At 38.7% G+C, this 18,050-nt stretch overlaps 1 protein-coding gene across 1 annotated transcript in view; it reads left to right on the top strand.

Annotated features, from left to right (window-relative positions):
• The window catches only part of LOC124181122 (trissin receptor), a 73,357-nt gene that overhangs the window by 24,908 nt on the left and 30,399 nt on the right, over window positions 1-18,050 (top strand). The window contains exon 2 of the mRNA XM_046567364.1: window positions 2,680-2,893. Within this exon, the coding sequence (XP_046423320.1) occupies window positions 2,704-2,893 (190 nt within the window). The 5' untranslated portion in view covers window positions 2,680-2,703. The remainder of the gene's footprint in view (window positions 1-2,679; window positions 2,894-18,050) is intronic.

The following is an 18,050-nucleotide window of genomic DNA, read 5'->3' as shown; positions in this document are numbered from 1 at the left end:
AATTGAAGCACTCGTGAAGAAGAGAACGTTTTTTTTACGATTTTCTCGTAACGCGGTTTTTCAAAATGGTGAACACTCTCAAAGGAAGAATTCTCCAGGTATCCGTCTCAAATTTGGACACGGCATTCTTCACCACATTCTTTGTTTTGCTATGGAAGCTTTTTTCTTTTAAATCTTCATCTTTTTTTTTTTTAGAGAAAAACTGTCAAGAAATAGGCTCAATTTGATATTTTTTGTTCAAACCATCGCCATTTTGTCAATTTGGACGAAAAAAAATACTCCATAGCAAGATAGCACTTACATACTGATGAAGCTTTTTGTTTGATTATTGTTGTAAAAATTGTAAAGAAAATCAAAATGAACTTTTAAAAGTTTATTTTCTGTTCGTCATGAGTGCTTTGATGTGACAAAAAAAAAAAAAAAACTTAGAATGATCAGCGTAATTTAACCTTGGAAAAAAAAATCTCGAATGTCAGATACTTTTCGAACCTAACCTCCCTTCCCTTAATTCAAGTTTCAAGAAGTTTACAAAAATCTGGTTCTAATGAAGTAGCTAGGCAAATAAAAGGGACAGACAATGTTGAAAGCTGTTGGTTAAGAAAAAAAAACCCCAAGCAATATAGGCATAGAATAAAGAGGAGTGAGATTGACTTCACCAGAATCCAAGGTCCTGTGCTTTTGAGGTAATATTTTAGACTGATATTTATTCCAGTGATTAAATGACACATAGATTAGCACTAAACAAAATCAAAGATTGCGAGTAATGGATTCATCGTGAAATCGTTGATCAAATGATGGTTGGGAACTAGGAAGAATCTAGTGACTTTTAGTAGGATCCGTGAAACTCTCTAGTGAGACAATGACGATCTCTGTTGGCAACACTGTATCGACTTCTGCAGGTTGATCAGGCACATTCAGTATTCTGGCCGACTTCATGGCTTCCCTTATCGCCTCAATGGATTGCCATGAAAAAAGAAACTGCTAGGATATGCCCTGGAGGATTCGTTGAGGGAGGAGGTTGATCTCCCATGTTATCGCCGGCTTGATGATCGCACGAAATTTCATAGTTATTTCGACAAAATTGAAAACATCTCACCGAGTTGCTAGTCGATGTGTTTGTTTTACAGTTAAATAATCCTAGATTTATGAAATTTGGTGAAGCCACGTTTAGGGATGCTATTTTTGTCAATCGGTTGACAAAACTCTGGCGCCTTGAAATTGGACGAATTTTTTTTTTTTCAGATCATTTATATTACGCAGTATCCCAATTTCTTCGTATCGCCAGATTTTCGTAATCTCTTAACCTCTATCTTTTATGGGCCTGAATAATATGAATATTTAAGGTATTTAAACATATAGCCTGTACATACGCTGAGATCCTTAAGGGTTATATATCATGTAAAGTATGCAGTCCGGTCGTAAGATTATCACCCAGATCTGAAAACGAAAGAAATTGAAATCTGCGAATTTTTATCGAAATAGTTTAGTATTTGTCGAATTCTCATATTCGTAAGCTACAATTTTTTCTAATCGCACAGTAATTAATAACAAAACTCTTAAGAAGATATCGACTTTTCATTTCAAATCGCTTAAAAATCGTTAAGAGTCTGACAAGTTAGTTCGATTTCACTCTACTACGGCTCATTTCGTTCAACAGACTTATAATTTTCTTAAAATTCATTCAAGCGCGCTTTTTTTTATCGCCTAGGCATCGCTGAATATTACATTCTGCAACATTGCGCCGGCATTGATCATGGTAAAAAAATTATAATATCCAGTCGATTAAAGAAAGAAAATGAAAGAAAAAGACAAAGAAAAAGGAACATCGTTCGCTGTTTCTGTCGTATCAGCGATAGCTGATTTCTACCATAGCGAGGTTTCAGAAAATCAGCACGAGTAGCGGCAGAGACGTTCCAAGCCAAATTTCCCAGTCCAAAAGAGGCGAGATGGAGAAGAGTGGGAACAAATGGACCGCGTATTTATTCACGAATTGCGGTTCGCCGTGCCGCCGGAAACGCGAAGTGGTCCGAGGTCTGTAAGGGGACCTAATTTGAGGATAAAAAAGATTCTTAGCCCCCGTAATTTTCTTCTTACAAAAATTGGCATGGAAATTGAAGCAATTCAGTGCAATTTTTTTTTTTTTTTGTTTGATTAACCTGGATCCTCTGCGTTCGAAATTTAAATCTCAAATAGTTCTTTCTCATAATATCTTCTTGTCGCTAGGTGAATCTGAAACGTACGATTTTTGACACTAGACATTTATGTTGGCAACACGGAGAAACCTACAGCGCCACAGTCGGCCGAGCGCGAAACAAACTCAATCCGAATAAACATAACATGACCCATGACCATCGAATCTAACCTTAGAATTCCACAAGGATAATTACTTGTTAGATTGACACGTATTCTAAGGTTAGATTCAACGATCATGGGTTATGTTACGTTTATTGAGATTGAGTTTGTTTCGCACTCGGCCGACTGTGGCGCTGTAGGTTTCTCTGTGTGCCAACATAATTGTCTAAGGTAAAGAATTAGCCGTATCTGATTCATTATCCCCAAGTGTACCTATGATTGGATTTCAAGTACAAAATACAACTAAAATCCGGTTCTTCTACGGAACTCGCTGCAGTTCATATTCAGAACCTCCGTCACCCAATCATACTTGTCATATTGTTTCAGAGAGTGTTGTTCCGGGCGTGAAAAATGGCGCTGGGATTGTACGCCGGTTACCGGAATCACTCGATGGCAAGCGATCCTGGACCGGAAATGAAATTTGAAAACCGTTCGTTTGCCTGGAACGAATCCCTCAGCGAGGAATACATCTTTGACAGAACGGACGTCAGAGTAATCTTCATCACTCTTTACTCCATAGTATTCGCCTGCTGTTTTTTCGGTAAGCATGGCTACAAGGTACGTGTACCAGTTATTGGCACGATTAGACCCAATTATTGAACATTTTATTCTCCAAAATTGCAAAATGACGGCGGTAAATTGTGAATTTGTCGATGAATAAAACCAATTGCTGCGGAGGGTTGGATGCTAAGAATTTATTTTTTGGTAATCTTGGAAGTAAAGATCAAACAGATACAACCAGACAGAGTTGATAATTGGGACACTCGCGTTAATCTAAAATTTCTTGCTCTTTTTTTCATGTCAATGTCGCTAGGCTTTTCACTCTGCCGAAAGGTTGTCAAGGTAATTTTAATCAACCGAATCACCAGCGGCAATTTTCAGACCATCAAAGGCTTGCGATATGACGCCATTATTCGAGAAACACGAATGAGAATCTGTCAATGTTTCGAAAATTCTTCGAAATCGTTAATTTTCCTCGCGGCGAATCGTGACTCGTTACTTGGAAGGTTACAAGAACGAGACAATTCAGCGTCTCCTGCAATGGAAACTTGCTTTCCGGCAGAGTCGTACGTACCTTCAGCTTCAGAGGAGACGATGAGAGAAACAAAACATTTTTTGTACGAACCCTATACTCGGGGTTAATTTTCCTTTCTTCTTCTGTCTCGTCAGAGGGATTAAGCGTGTTCAACCCCCGGCGATCAAAGCTTAAAATTCTGCTTCCAGCAAAGGTGGAAACGGCGAAAAGCAAGAACGAACAATGCTTGTCTGGAGCCGTTTCACCTGAGGATGATGCATCCTTTGGGATGTAAAATAGAAAAAGTACGAGGGAAAAATGAACCGTCGCTTCTCGATCTGATTGTGAAGCAGACTTCGCGGTGTGCGTGTAACGTGGTCCTGCTACATCGCGAAAGGCACAAATATAATATTAACCCTCGAAGTAAAGCGGAAGCACCCATCCAGTCTTACGACCTTACCACCCGCCCTGCGATAAGCTGATGGCTTTCCTTACATCGAGCTTAAAGATGTATCAGGCTTAGTACAGTCCCGTAAAAACAATGTCCAAGTCAAGGCATCTACACGAATAAGTATAAAGTGAACAAGTGCGACCGAAGCTGATCAGGTTGAATGATGTTGAAACAGTGTCCTAGAAATACAATGAAACAAGGGGAAAGGATAGTGGATTTACGTTGAATGAGATCCGTATTAGTAAAGTATTTTTTCAGTGGATCGTAAAACCAGTGATATTAGACTGTTATTCCAGGTAATCACTCAAACTCCAATCAATTCTTCGGTGTGGTTGTGAAATTTTTTCACTCCGGTTTTACCAAAATTACACTTCGAAAATTCACTCTGGTATCACCGAAATATCACTAATAAGTTGTTTCTTTTTTTTAATTAAATGTTTCCTCATTATTTAATTTTAGTAGATTTCGAGTGTGATTTTAGTGACAAGTAGGAATTTGGAATTCAGTATAATTTCAGCGGAGTAAGAAATCTTTTCGATTTCAGTGTTATTTCTAGTGGTGGAGACGAGAATTTTTGTTTCAGTGTTTTTTCGGTGGAACTTGAGTGCTTTAATGCAATTGCAATGAAAATATATTGGAAAAAATTTTAAACCGTACCGTGAAATTTAATTGAAATTTCGGTTCAATTTCAGTTTCACGGAATCCGCCAGGGATTTTTGAAACTTCAAATTTGTTCAACTTTTTGATAGAAAAAATTTTTTTTTAAAAATCAATACAGGTTTCATACGGAATAGGTAAATTAATGCTTTATTTCAAACTATAAAACTTAACAGATCTGCTCCAGTCTTCGCTTATCGACGCTTTTGTTACCGGACTGTACACCAGATCCATCCAAAAATTCAGCTGCGTATCAACCGTCCACCGATCTCATTTTTCATAGAGGTTTTCAGATTTTACTACGCGTATACTTGAGGGTGAAATTAGGTGGTTCAACTTTTGACATGGTCCCATTTTTTTTTTGGGTCGTCTATGTGTTCCAAATTTTTGATACCGGTATATACAATATAGGTACGTATTATCGCATCGACCTGTAAATTCGAGCAAAGTTGTAAATACTTGTACTTATTTATAGATACACAAAAAAAAAATGAACAGCTTAAAAGCTCGTCTTCGACGGATATTTACTCCGTCGTATACCAGGTATGTCTACAACTTTTACCCAACTGCACGCGACATATATTTTTCTTTGGTGATAAAACCGACGAAGTGGTTATAACAAAACCGCAATCAAAATGTCCGAACCGACTACCGAACATTTAATATACAAGTTCTTCGCTGCCTGGTTTTTCTTCTATTTTTTCCTTACTTACAATACTTAGTTTATACGTCTTTTACGAGTTTCTTTCAGTCTTTACCTCTCGACGATGAAGTTTTCTCCATCCAATTTCCAATGTCTTGCAAAAATTGAAAGTCTACGCGCAGGTCGACGGGCGGTCATGCGAGTCAGAAACATTTCACAACCTCGAGGTCTGTCCCGTTGTTTATGCAAAAAGACGAGTAGAAAAAGAGAAGCAATGACACAGCGAGAAGCTGAGCGAATAAGCGACGAAGTTTTAACCGCACGTCCTGCGCACTGTAAACTTATGGAGCTTTGATTCTGACCGGTAAAATCGAGAAAAAGATCGGGAATAAAATATTTGTCGATCACAGTTCCGTCAAGCTGCGATAAAGTGAATTCTGTCGTTTTTTGAAATTCAACGGAATGTCGGAGAAATTCCGTTTTATCGGTAATTCTGGAGCGGTAGTTCCGCAGGAAAATAGAAACGCAGCATCTGCTCGCCCGGGGCTTTTCAAAGCTATTAAGCCGAGCTTCAGGTTCTCCGACAACCCGAGTCTCTCATGGTGTGGAACATAATCGATTGGTATGCGGTGGGAGCGGGATAAGCGAGATTAAATTCATAGCGTCGGTATTGACTCGAATCTCTGGTGGGTATATTATTGTGTTCTCGGGGTACAGCGAGGGATAAAATAAACCCGAATCCTCCTGACATATATCGCTATTATTGCGGATCCGTGGGGTGGAAATAGATTAGTCGGGACGCGCCGAGTGTGCAAAAATTTGGGGGATGAAGGCGAAGAACCTTCGCTTCTGTATCCTGGCGAATTTAAATACCATGACAGAAACGAAGGAGGCACAGTATCGGAGGATCGCGATGCCGGCCGATGGACGCGATTCTTTTACTTGTATTTTTCTTCAATTTCATCCCTAAAACACGGAAAACATCACACAGTGGCGAAGACCGCTAAGCTAAAAATAATCGATGAATCGATTATTTCGTGTTTTTTTGAAACGGTAAGATGAAACCAAAATTTCGTAAATTTCGGTATGCAGTCTTGATAGCGGAAATTTTTTTTTGCTAATTTGTAGTTCCATTCAAAACATTTTTCACTTTCGGGTGAAAATATTAATTCATCTTTCGCTTATTATATCAAATATGTACTTAGTAAGACAATGATAATAAATGATACTTTAATCACATTAACCGAAAATCGATCATTTTTGGTCATTCTTATGACGCAGAGTGAATTCCTAAGCAATGCAAGATCGTCGTCTGTTAAAATTCAATGCGGATGCGTTACGATCCGAGAGCAACTGTTTACCAGGGTAACCAACCACCGCAAATTTAGGCGACAGTTCACCGCGATGTATATAACCTCAAAAATTAGTCTTTGAATACCGCGGAGATAACGACTTCTTGATTGACACGTCAACAAGTCATTATCCCCGTGGTATTCTAAGGTTAGATTCGACGGTCACGGGTTATGTTGTGTTTATTGAGATTGAGTTAGTTTCGCGCTCGGCCGACTGTGGCGCTGTAGGTTTCTCTGTGTTGCCAACGTAACTGTCTGGTGTAAAAAATTAGCCGTCTTAGATTCATTGTCCCCAAGTGTATGTACTATACCGACTGTGTACAGCGTCAAAATTTGTTTTAATTCCATAACGAGAAGTATATTTTTCAGTTATACCTAGTGAAAAATGAAAACTATTAAGAAATGTATCCTAACCTCATAACGGAATACATCTCTCGACGTCAAATCGATTACAGCATGGCTACAAATGAAAACTTTTCGTTCCCCGTTTTCCGAAATAGGAATATATGGGTCATTCAGTGCCGACGCGACCAGCGTTTCGTATAGTTTTTCTATTTCTCCAAATCGTTTCAGAGAATTCATGAAGTTTTTAGAGTCGTAAAATTTATCCTCTTATTCTATTTTTCTTCTCTAAATCCCGAAACCCTTGTCGCGGGACGGCGATTTTTTTTATTTTCTTTTTTAGTCCTTTTCTTGTATTTATTGAAATGGTTTTGAAGGGTTCGATCGACGTAAATGGACTTGAAAAATTGTTTTAGCGTTGTACATTTTTCTGTTTTCAATACGAAATTCTTTGAGCTAATGTCGAAAAATAAGGAATTGAGAGAAAAACCGCAGAAATGATTTCTCAATATCCAACCAGCTTGATCCGATGATAAGACGTCGTTGGTCTGAAAATATTCGAAGGCTAGACGTATAGTACGAACTGAAATTTTCATTTTCGGGATGATTGCGCAGCTGATAAATCCACCTCCATTCTCTGAATACCGATAAGCGGGACTATAAAAGAGGACCGCTGACTGATTTCGAAAATTCTCCACGACTGGGTAAATCGCCGAGGGCAAAAACCCGCCCTCGGCGGATCACCGCCTGTATTTCTAAACTTGTTAGATCCGCCCCTAAAGTTGAACCGACCTGAATGCAGTAACGCCATGACCCAAGCCTCCCGGAGTCTCTCAGCTTTTTACGTTGCCAAACGACCCAAGCTTTTCACCGGCTTTTACGCCCCGTTTTCGGCTAAGCAAAATCCGCATTAGCGCCTCATACAATATCGCAAGAGTGGACATGTTCAATTTGGTTTGCGGACTTTGCGAGTAATATTTTCCATACCTAATATATGCATGCATTTTTATATGCATAACCCTTTCGTGCATACATTTTTTCTGACATGCGATTCACTTAAAATTTGGAAATCTGCGGGCTTTTGCGGTCGCTGATTACGAATTTGAACTCGAAATTCGAAAATTCAAAATGTGGATCCAATATGGCGGACAAACAAAAACAACAAGAGCAAAAGTTTTGAAACAAATATTTCCAAGGTTTTTGGTGTGTATTAAGTCTGGGTAAAAATTGGCATTTGGATTTTCATCGCAGATTAACAGAAAAGGCAAAATACGAATTTTGACCATTTTTTTACAGGTGCTATTTTTTCAATGAATAAATAAATGAATTTCACGTGTTTTTAGACTTTCCGGAATCGTGTGGAACCAAAAATTCGGCAGCTGTTACCAAAAAAGTAGTTTAGTAAATAAAAGGCTGCAAAAAAGAAGAGTTTGGACGCTGATCGTCCTAGCGTGAATCAAAGGATTAATATAAATCCTTGTGCTGGTTTTACAATGAGAAGAACACTTTGATCGCCGCTTGCTCTTTACTGTGCAATGCGGGAAATTTATTGGAAGTCGGATGCAACGGAATTTTCGTAGCTTTACGTGTAATCAAGCAGCAGGGAGTTTTTATCCGTTTGATAAAATCCTTATCCAATAACATTCTGATAACAAACGTACGCCAGCAGCGGCGAGATTTTCCGGAAGTAATAACATGCCGGAAATGATGAAAGATCTGGGCTTGCAAGCTTTGGGGATAATCTGGAATTAAGGGCGATCCTTTCAGGTATACAGATACCTGGATTGCCATTCGCCAAAGGCTCACTTATTAATTTCCCTCTAACTCAAGGCTGCTGGTGTGATAATGAATACAGAGGTACCAATTCATTAGGTATAATCAAACCGCACAGATTAGGGCATTTGGATATTCACATTTCGCACATTTAATTGCAAATACTAACGAGATCGTCTTTTGTTATGCCTGCGTATAGGCCGGAAATATGGATCGGGTAGTTTTTTATTTCATCTTTCTGTTCTTCGTTTTTTTTTTTTTGTTTTCATTCTTAACCTTTTTGTAGGAAAGAATGAATCTGGTGACACAGAAATATGATGCTTGTTATAGTGTTGTGAAAAATATTTGATTATTGGTTCGGTATTTTAAAACCGTTCTAACATTCTTTGTAAGTATGTAAGACTTTGTAACCAGTTGAAAAAAAAAAGGAAGAATAAATGATGCAGTACAAAAACTGAATTTTTTTAATGATTTTTGAGGACTTGAAAAAAATGCAAGTCCATAAATATGCTTGAATTTTCGCTTGGAAAAAAAAAATAAAAAAATTAGAGTTTTGTTGACCTTATTATCGCTTTGAAAAAATGTATCCAAATATAAAATTCTGCCGCCAAAACTTGGTCTCCGAAGTGATATCTCTCAAATTATACAATGAATTAGCTTCACGAGAATTGAAATTCTTGCCGAGCTGACTTTTTTTATAGGCACAAACTTGAACCGTTTTTCAGAACTGTAATATCTTCCTGACGTTTTGAGTACTCGGGGTGTAACGTTCACATTAAATTTCCAAGTTTCAGTTCAGTCTACAATGATTGTGAAATTTATCTGGAGATTTTGTCTGATTTTATCGTCTCGCGTTTAAGGCTGGATCCCGTAAGATATCAATCGCAATATTTTTTCCATCCCAAAACCTATCTATTAAGCCACAGTGGTTCAGCTGGTCCATCAATAAGGCTTTTGCAAATGACAAATGTCGCGAACGGTTCATTTTAATCCTCGACCCACGATTCGTCAAACTGTGTATGTAAAATTGTATTGGCGTTTGTCATACGGTTGACATATTATTAATTTGAAATACAGGAAAAGTTCCGAATGAGTAATATGCGAAAAATACAGTTACTGGATCATGTATTTTTTAACGATAAATCGTTAACGGTACGCGAGAAGCGATTTTGAAAATAATATCGACCCAGAATGTGAATAAGACCGAAACAACTTGATTTAGCATTAGCGTTTTCTAAACTGATAAACATGAATGACGCAACCTTTAGCTAACAAAAAATACCTAGAGCATAGAATTTAATCATTACCAATACGGACGATATAATAAAATTTTTCTGGGCAGACTAAAGTGTTCAACAAGTGCAACGCAATTTAATTAAGTTAATTGTTTTTTTCATTCTATTTCTTCTTTTTCTATTTGTTTTTACAGTACAAAGCATTGCTGCTTTGGAATAAAATGAACTTCTGAAAAACCTGGTGGACAGTGTACGTCAGTAGTCAGAAGTCCCCTGATTAATTCGTACGACAGAAGTGCGGGTGCAAAGTCAGAAAAAAATCTAGTTAAAAAAACTTTTCACCGTGAACTCGCTTTGTTTCGTTTTCGGTCGTCTTTTATCGCTGTGTAATTATACGTCACGGTGCCTTAAGATAATAGAATTAACAAAGGTAATGCAAATTTTTGAAGCTAAGTCACCGTCGGAAAACTCGACAATAAAAGTCTCGCTGATCTCGAGACTCCACCGAGACCCTTGAACCAGCAATCAAGAGGCGGCCGGGATACGTTATCAGATAATGTGGGACACTTGGGCCGGATTTGAAGGGTTCAAAAGGTTGGGTAGCTGCTCGTTATCAGGGTTCATTCCCATTTGCACGGTCAACAAGGATAGCAGAAGCGGCTGAAATCATACGGAATACCTTTATCAAGGCTCACGGTGAACGATAGGTGTCAATGGTGCTAAATGGGTTGCGAACACAAACTCGAAAATGTGACTTAGGTGCAAAAGACCATGCAGAATGTTCCTCACCGTTATTTTCAGGTGACAAACTTTGTTCGTAAACATGCTGACGCAATCGTGATGAAATTTTGAAAATACCTTGCGGATCGCGCATGGACGATGATTTTTTTCCTTCGACAAGTTTGTTCGGACTCGTCGTTGTTTTTTTTTTTTTTTTTTTCTACTTTATTTGATATTTTGCAGCTGCTTCAACGTCGCTCCTTGAACGGATCAGCAGAATGTGTAATCACAGCGGCGAGAAGTTGACGAAATTTGTACAAACTTGTTGAACGAGTACAGTAATAAATTCAGCTGCTTGTCATACGTCGAGAGTAAATGTCGGTGGAACTTATTCTTAGCAGATTGATCGTCTAACTGCGCATGCGCGAGCTTCGACGTCTTTTCGCGCAGGCTTGACAACTCAAACTTCAGGTGTCAAACGCGGCTTGTAAAAGTTGTACCGATTTTTTTAGGTTAAGCTAACCTTAGGAACTTTTATCGTAAGCTGACCGGTGATCGATGAATTCTACGAGTCATCGTAACATCGTTTCGATTCAGACCTGCCTTGGAGACAAGAGTATCCCTGCAATACCATCCGGCCTACCAATAGAGTGGAATTGTTTTGCGCATGCGCAGTCGATCGCTCGACTTACCGAGTTTCACAATTTCCTCTCTCACAGTATAAATACAGATTGTCAATACTCGGCGCTATTTGAGCTTGATTCTAACCAAGATATTGGATGATCGGTACGTAAAGCATCAAAGCAAATTGACACGCGATTAATCTAGTCGGATCGATGTCTTGTCTCCGACCAGAATCCGAAAGTAATTACAATTGTTAATCACTCTACGGCGATTTAAAGCTCTGTAGTTTGCCAGAGTATTGCGCATGACTGACTGATTTGCAGTTTGATCATGTTAGCAGGGACAATAAAACCAGTCGAGTAAACTGACATGTGAGTGAAACTCCAAAACTTTTCGATTCGGATATTTTTCATTATCAGAAAAGTTTCGCGAAACGAGTTTTTACTCATCTGTATGGAAAAAGTTGTTACGCAACGAGCTTTTCAGAGGACATCAAATTTTCAACGTTATTCGAAGTACCGGTATCTCCGAGAACCTAACGAACACAATCGAGTCTTTTAAAAACTTTTTGCAACTTTTTGAAATTGCTTTCAGAAACTTTATTGATACAGGTGAAATTTTCCGCAAAGCAAAAAATTTCGGTGTTTCAGTGACCCGACCTCTTAAAGTTTAATTGAAACTTGGGGTAATCGAAAGCACAAATTCCGGGTTAGTATCGCCAGTGAAACCGTCACCTCTTGTTCATCACACCTGAGCCACTGAAACATGGGTAAAATTTTTGTCCGACGAGATCGCCGTTGAAAAAAAAAAAAACCCGAGTCATCCAAGCACATCTGTCTGTCTTCTCAAGAACAAGCTCGGGAATAGTTCCCAAGCTTCGTTAAAGCACTGCGCCAATTACGCTGAGAGAAAAGTATCTTATCGGAAACAAAAAAAGAATAAAACAAATGTCCCCGACATTCGTTTAAGGTCAAGATAATTAGCCATCAAAAATGTCACCGTTGGTAATGAAAGTGGCAAAAACAGTCTTCTTTTGTGTAGATCAAACCGTGAATCAAGGCTGAAGACCGATACAAACTTTCATACCCCAATATAAGTACTTTTCCCTCAATTTATTCACCATCATCCGGTTCCATATTGCTTCCGCGTTGTGTAAACGAACGTTGTTCCACTTTCCGAAACTTACACAACGCTCGCCTTAATTAATCAATTGGCGCAAGTTGCGGGTTGCTAACAGATTTCCGATTTTCCAGCTCCGCAGCTTTTCCCACATCACGTGACGTTCCACTCGCGTTTCCAGCCAAGGTAAAACCTTTGAGAAGATAATCACGACCTTCATCCGAGGTGGGCAGACGAAATTCCGAGGTTCGATAGTTGGTCAACTTTCTGACAAATGGGGAAAAAATTGGGCTCGGTCACGTTCTGATTGATTTCTTTCTCCCTTCGTCATTTTCGGCGCAACTTTTCTACCTACGAAATCTGTCTTTTATTTAACTTCAGGCTGACCACGGTTGACCTGGCGTTTAATTATCCGAGCTCAACTCTAGAGTGCCACGATAAATTTTGTCCGCGTTTGAACACCCGGCTGCGTTTTAATTACGTCGACTCAAACAGTTAAATATCAAGGTTCACCGAGCTGTGAAAAATTCCGATTGTATCAGATGTACAATTCAGTGAAAATAATCTCCAAACTGGAAGGATTTTTAAAACCGTAATGTATATGGGGTGTTCTACGTCAAATCAGCAGCCCATGTACCTCACCCCCTTCGACGCTGATCATTTTTTAGTACCGCGTTCTTACCTACGCAAAAGCGTCTTGGGAATATTTTAAGATTTTCCATTTCGACATTGGTTTTTTTTTCTTTTGTTTTTTTATTTACATCCCTAGATCTAAATAGATTGCAGAATCACATTATTTTCATGATTCCGTAATCTATTTAGATCTGGGCATAGAAAGAAAAACAAAAAACGAAACTTCAATTTCCACATCGAAAAACTAAAAACTTACGAAAAATCTTGTGGTACTTTAAGAATAACGTTTCGAATCATAGAATCTGTGTGAATTTTTCCAGATTTAAAAAAATGCCGTTTTTGGAAATGGTTTTTCGATTTTTTACAAATTTCATCGGTGGTTAAAAATGAGAAAAAAACATTCCAAGAACTTTTTAGGTCTGTATAAACATCATAATGAGAAATGATTAAAATCGAAAAGGGTGAGGTACATGGGCTGTTAATTTTATGTAAAATGCCCCATATCGTATACATGTTACAAAATTTTCCGACTACTTATGGAAGAATTGAGTTACAGGAATCGCGGCAAAAGTCGACTACATCCAGACGAGAATTACGTGAATAGGAAGTCACGTTTTAAAGACTTCCAAGTCAGGGGAAGTTATTAAGAGTAAGTTAGGAAGAAGGCACGGAACTCTTGTTCAAAGCCGTATCGCGAAAACGGAAATTGCATTTTCCTAAATCTGAAAAAGGGTATTTGTCTCGCTACCAAATTGAAGTTGGCAGCGGGTCGATGGGACGGGCGAAGCTCAGCCGCAGGGGAAACCGAAACTTCGACACTGATTATCTAGAATGTTGGCCAGTCAAAGAGGGCCGGGAATTTCAAGTCCAGCATAGCTCGAACGGCGCAACGAAAAATTGCTCCGACCTTTTTTGGTATCGGTCAAGCGTGTTGAAGATTATTACAGACAATCAGTGGATTAAAGCCTGCCCGAAATTGAAGGACACGCGAACTCGACGAGGCATTACTGACTTGTGCGATCGGATATTTCGATGTTTATCTCGATGGAAACGTCGATTTATATTCTTGTTAAGGAAAATTTATTTACCCTCGGACAATTCTGGTGCAATTCAACTTTGTCCAACGGTACTTCGCTTCGAGTGCTTTTAACGACGAGTCGTTCGACTTTCAAGTTCTTAATCTCTGACAATGACGGTAGAACCAGCTCGTTGTCAATTTGAAATAAAAAATCCCTGACTCCCGAATCCCAACTTGGCTGCATTTTTTTCCAGGCGAGAAAGTCCTTTTCACGTCCTGAGAGGTGTTTTTTCTTCAAAAAATACGCACTAAGTTTCATGAAATTAAATGAAATTAAACATTCCATAGGCAAGTGGATTGTATAAACGAAAAATCAGAGATATCACGTTTCCAGCGAAAAAAGAATCTGGCGTGTGATCATTTTAGAAGCTTGGAAAGACTGAGGAATTTTTGCAGGGAAGTCATTTCCGAGTAAAAGGAGCTCCCCTTCTCATTGGAATCAGACAAACTGCACAAATTTTTCGGCGAAAAAGTACTTGAATAATTTAATCATTCTGACGCTGTTGGTTAAAAAGTGTTCAGTTTCTCTTTCGTTAATTTTAAACCTTTGTTTTCTTTTTTTTTTCTTTTCTTTTTCATTTTCACGTTTGACAGATTTTCAATCTGACCGTGAAATTGCTGTTGAACTTGCCGGGTTATTTCGTGAAAATGTCTGACGAGTAATTGAACGGAGGGTAGCTGGTTAATCCGTCCGTATTTATGCAATTCGGGGTATATTTTGTCGAATGAGTTTTCACCCACGGTTGTTTTATATTTTCTTCTCGTTCTTTTCTTTGCTTTTTGCTACACGGGCCAAATGAATTATCGTTTGTTATTTTTTAATTTCGCTCGTACAGCGATGAAAATTATGTGGTTTTTTTCGCGCTTCTCGTTTTTCTTCGCGTCAACTATTTTACGTAACGCAATTATCCGTGGAAACTTAAACTGCGAATGGAAAATTAAATCCGAAGTTTGTTATTTTGCCACCAGGCAGAAACGACATTATTGTCATCCTCCGACTGGGATACAGTATTATTATATTTCAATGCATACTCCTATGGCGGCCATTAACGGCAAGGCTATAATTGAAGGCGAAGGTATGACACAAGGGGCTGAAAAACTTTCTGTGACCATCCGAGCGGATGAAACACTGTTCAACAGCCAGCAACGCGAGTGTTTCAAAAGATATCTTTGTGTACCTGACGAAAGGGTGAAGTTGCCATTCAAAATTTCGCCGACAGTTATCTCAGTCTTGAACTTAAGGATGTACATTGTACTGGCTATACATTCTCAACCAAAAGTGAGTCACGTCGACAATATTGAATACTTTTGTGGTGAGATTAAAATCGGAAGATAATCAACGGCAATTAGAATGGTAAGAAAATTAAATTTCATTAATAACAATGCCCAAAGTTATCCACAAACTGTTCAAACAAAACAGTAGTCAACAAATTTTTAGGGAATGTTTTTTTTTTTTTTTGTCGTGTGAAATTAATACGTTAATTATTCTAAATACACACGAATTTTTGAAGAATTTTCTCATGATTTTGAAATTATCCTTTTCGAAAATTCGTAATTTTTAAAAATGGAAAAACACTCGCGAATTTTCGATATGTTTCGTAAAAACGTCGTACATTACAATTAAGAAGTTTTTGGGGCATTGGACGAATAGTTCTGTAAAAATACAGCGTTTCCGGATTCTTATCTTATCACAAAGTATTCAATATTGTCAACGAGACTCACTTTTTATTGAGAATGTATAGCCAGTACACCCTTAAGAGATGCTCTAAACCGGAAGTCGCGAATCGAAAGCCTCCTTTGTTTTATTCAATTCCGGAATTCAGTTATCGAATTGAGATTTGGTTTTTGTCGTGCTGTCTGGACAAGGCCAACTTATTGTCGGAGACTTTTTCCCCTTGTTCAAAGCTCGTTTTCAGGCCGTTACATGGAAATTCGGCAAATATTCTACAGGTTTTGTTTCTCGTGGGCGAAAGAAGAAGGCGAAAAAAAGTGGATTGGTGCCGTTGTGAAAAAATTGCAAGGCAAAGTGGGTATTTCAGGCTCAACGTAATGCTCCGAAGAATCTTCCGATACCGTGGGAAAATCGCAACCCAAACTCGCGATGCGAATAAACTGATCTGTATATACAGTTGCAAGAAAAGGAAGAAAGTTTATTATACGGTAAACTTTGCACTTCAATCTTACTAGTATCTTCGCCAAACAAAAACTCCGCCGAATTTCGTACTGGGACAACAAGAACTTTGAATCTTAAAGGGACGGGGCAGGTAAACTCCAAACTCATTCGATTAAGATGAAATTTTCGTTATCGATAAACTTTCACGAAGCATGTATTTTCCGGCCTGCTTGAATTGATTGTATTCAACATGTTGCCAGATATCGGTTGAAACAGTGTGAAATCTTGATGTATCCTACAGAAAGCTTCTTGCGTCAGAATATTTTTTTTTTTTTTTTAATAAAAATATAAAACAGTTCCATGGGCAGTTAATGATTTCACGATTATCTATCTGATTATGTAACTTTTTTTCAAAATAGTTGTAACGTAAACAAACAAAATCAATACACTGGGATTTCAGGTAGTTTCTTACCTAAAGTCTTTCTTCATCATGAAACTATTTTCCCTTTCCGATTTATGTCAAGTGTATCAGGTAAGTGGCAAAATTTGATTGATAATATGAGAATATAAATCGGATATAAAAATATATGTGAAATTATGATAAATTTTGATGAGAAGAATTCAAGGAGTTTTTCAAAACTACTAATTCGTAAATTACGTTATTGATAATTCGGATTTCGTGCAAAACGAAAAAGTTTGAATTCAAGTGTCGTGTCCTTTTTACCAACCGAGTAAACAAAATTCAGTACGGGTGACGGAAAAATAAAAGAAGGAGTCTGCACTTTACTCGACGCAGCATCACCTCGAATCCCGTAAAAAGCGTTGACACGGATCAAAATCTCCAGGAAGGAGTAACGGAATCGCAGGAATCACGTCGTTAGGCGGCGTTAGTTTCAACCGCGACGTCATGTTACGTCGGAGCTGAACGTCACCGATGTTTCTGCCTATGGCCGTTAAGCTCCGTAAAATCGAGACGAGGTTCTTGAAGCTTCTCCAATACGTTTCAGCGTTGGAATTGACTTGGACGGAGATTCGGTTTCTCGTTTCTTGGCATCAATTATGGTCTGAAGTAGTCCGGAAGCACCGAGTTTATTTCCCGCTCGACAGCTGCAGCATATCGTCTGGCTAACGAAATCAATTTCACCGACAAAATCACGACCAAAACGTGCTCCGTCGCAATTTCTCAAACATGCGAACGCCGCAGAATGTCGGGTTGCCTACCACTGAGGGGAACAAATATCGGTAATGCAAACCTACCGACTTATCGGTAAATATACCGCGTTTAAAAACCTCGCGAGTGAGCTGAAACTGTGTGGCTTTGGCCAAGCAATTGTTTCGTCGTTTGTAATCTATGATAAAGCATTCAGGAGTCACATTAAAGCACTGAACTCTAGTGCGTTAAAGTTGACTTGACTCAAGTGATAATGACTCGGTGTGTCTGTTTTATCGATGTTTAATCCCCTTAGTGGTAGGCAATCCAACATACTGTGGAGTTCACTTGTAAGCATCCTGCATGTGCCGGGCATTGTTCGACAGCTTTTAAGCTTTTAAGGAAGTGCGAAAGCGTCTGCGCCGAATTCGATATGCACGCTCATTTTCTTTTATCCTGATCATCTGCGGATCGGAATAACGAGACGAATAAAGGAGCCGAGTCTCAATTTCAAAACGAATACCATGCGGGTGCTTTCTCTGAAATTTATAGCTGAACGCGTCCCGTTTTCTCGATTTCGCACACCTTCGGGGTGTTTTAGAATCTCGGAGATCCATCGCCGAGCGAGCTGGTTCGGGCTTTCCTACCTCAGAACAACAAACAAACGAAATTTCCGGACGACGGTGACTCGACTAGAAGCGCTTTGTCTTTTCGCCTCTGGGGGAAGAATTTTCAAACGATTAACTTCGCAGCTCATTCCTCTGTAAATTTTTTGATGCTTACCTTTATTTTA

Source organism: Neodiprion fabricii, chromosome 4 (genome assembly GCF_021155785.1).
Source record: "Neodiprion fabricii isolate iyNeoFabr1 chromosome 4, iyNeoFabr1.1, whole genome shotgun sequence".
Classification (NCBI taxonomy): Eukaryota; Metazoa; Arthropoda; class Insecta; order Hymenoptera; family Diprionidae; genus Neodiprion; species Neodiprion fabricii.
The sequence above is the reverse complement of the archived record's forward strand: the minus strand, read 5'-3'. Positions and strand labels throughout refer to the sequence as shown.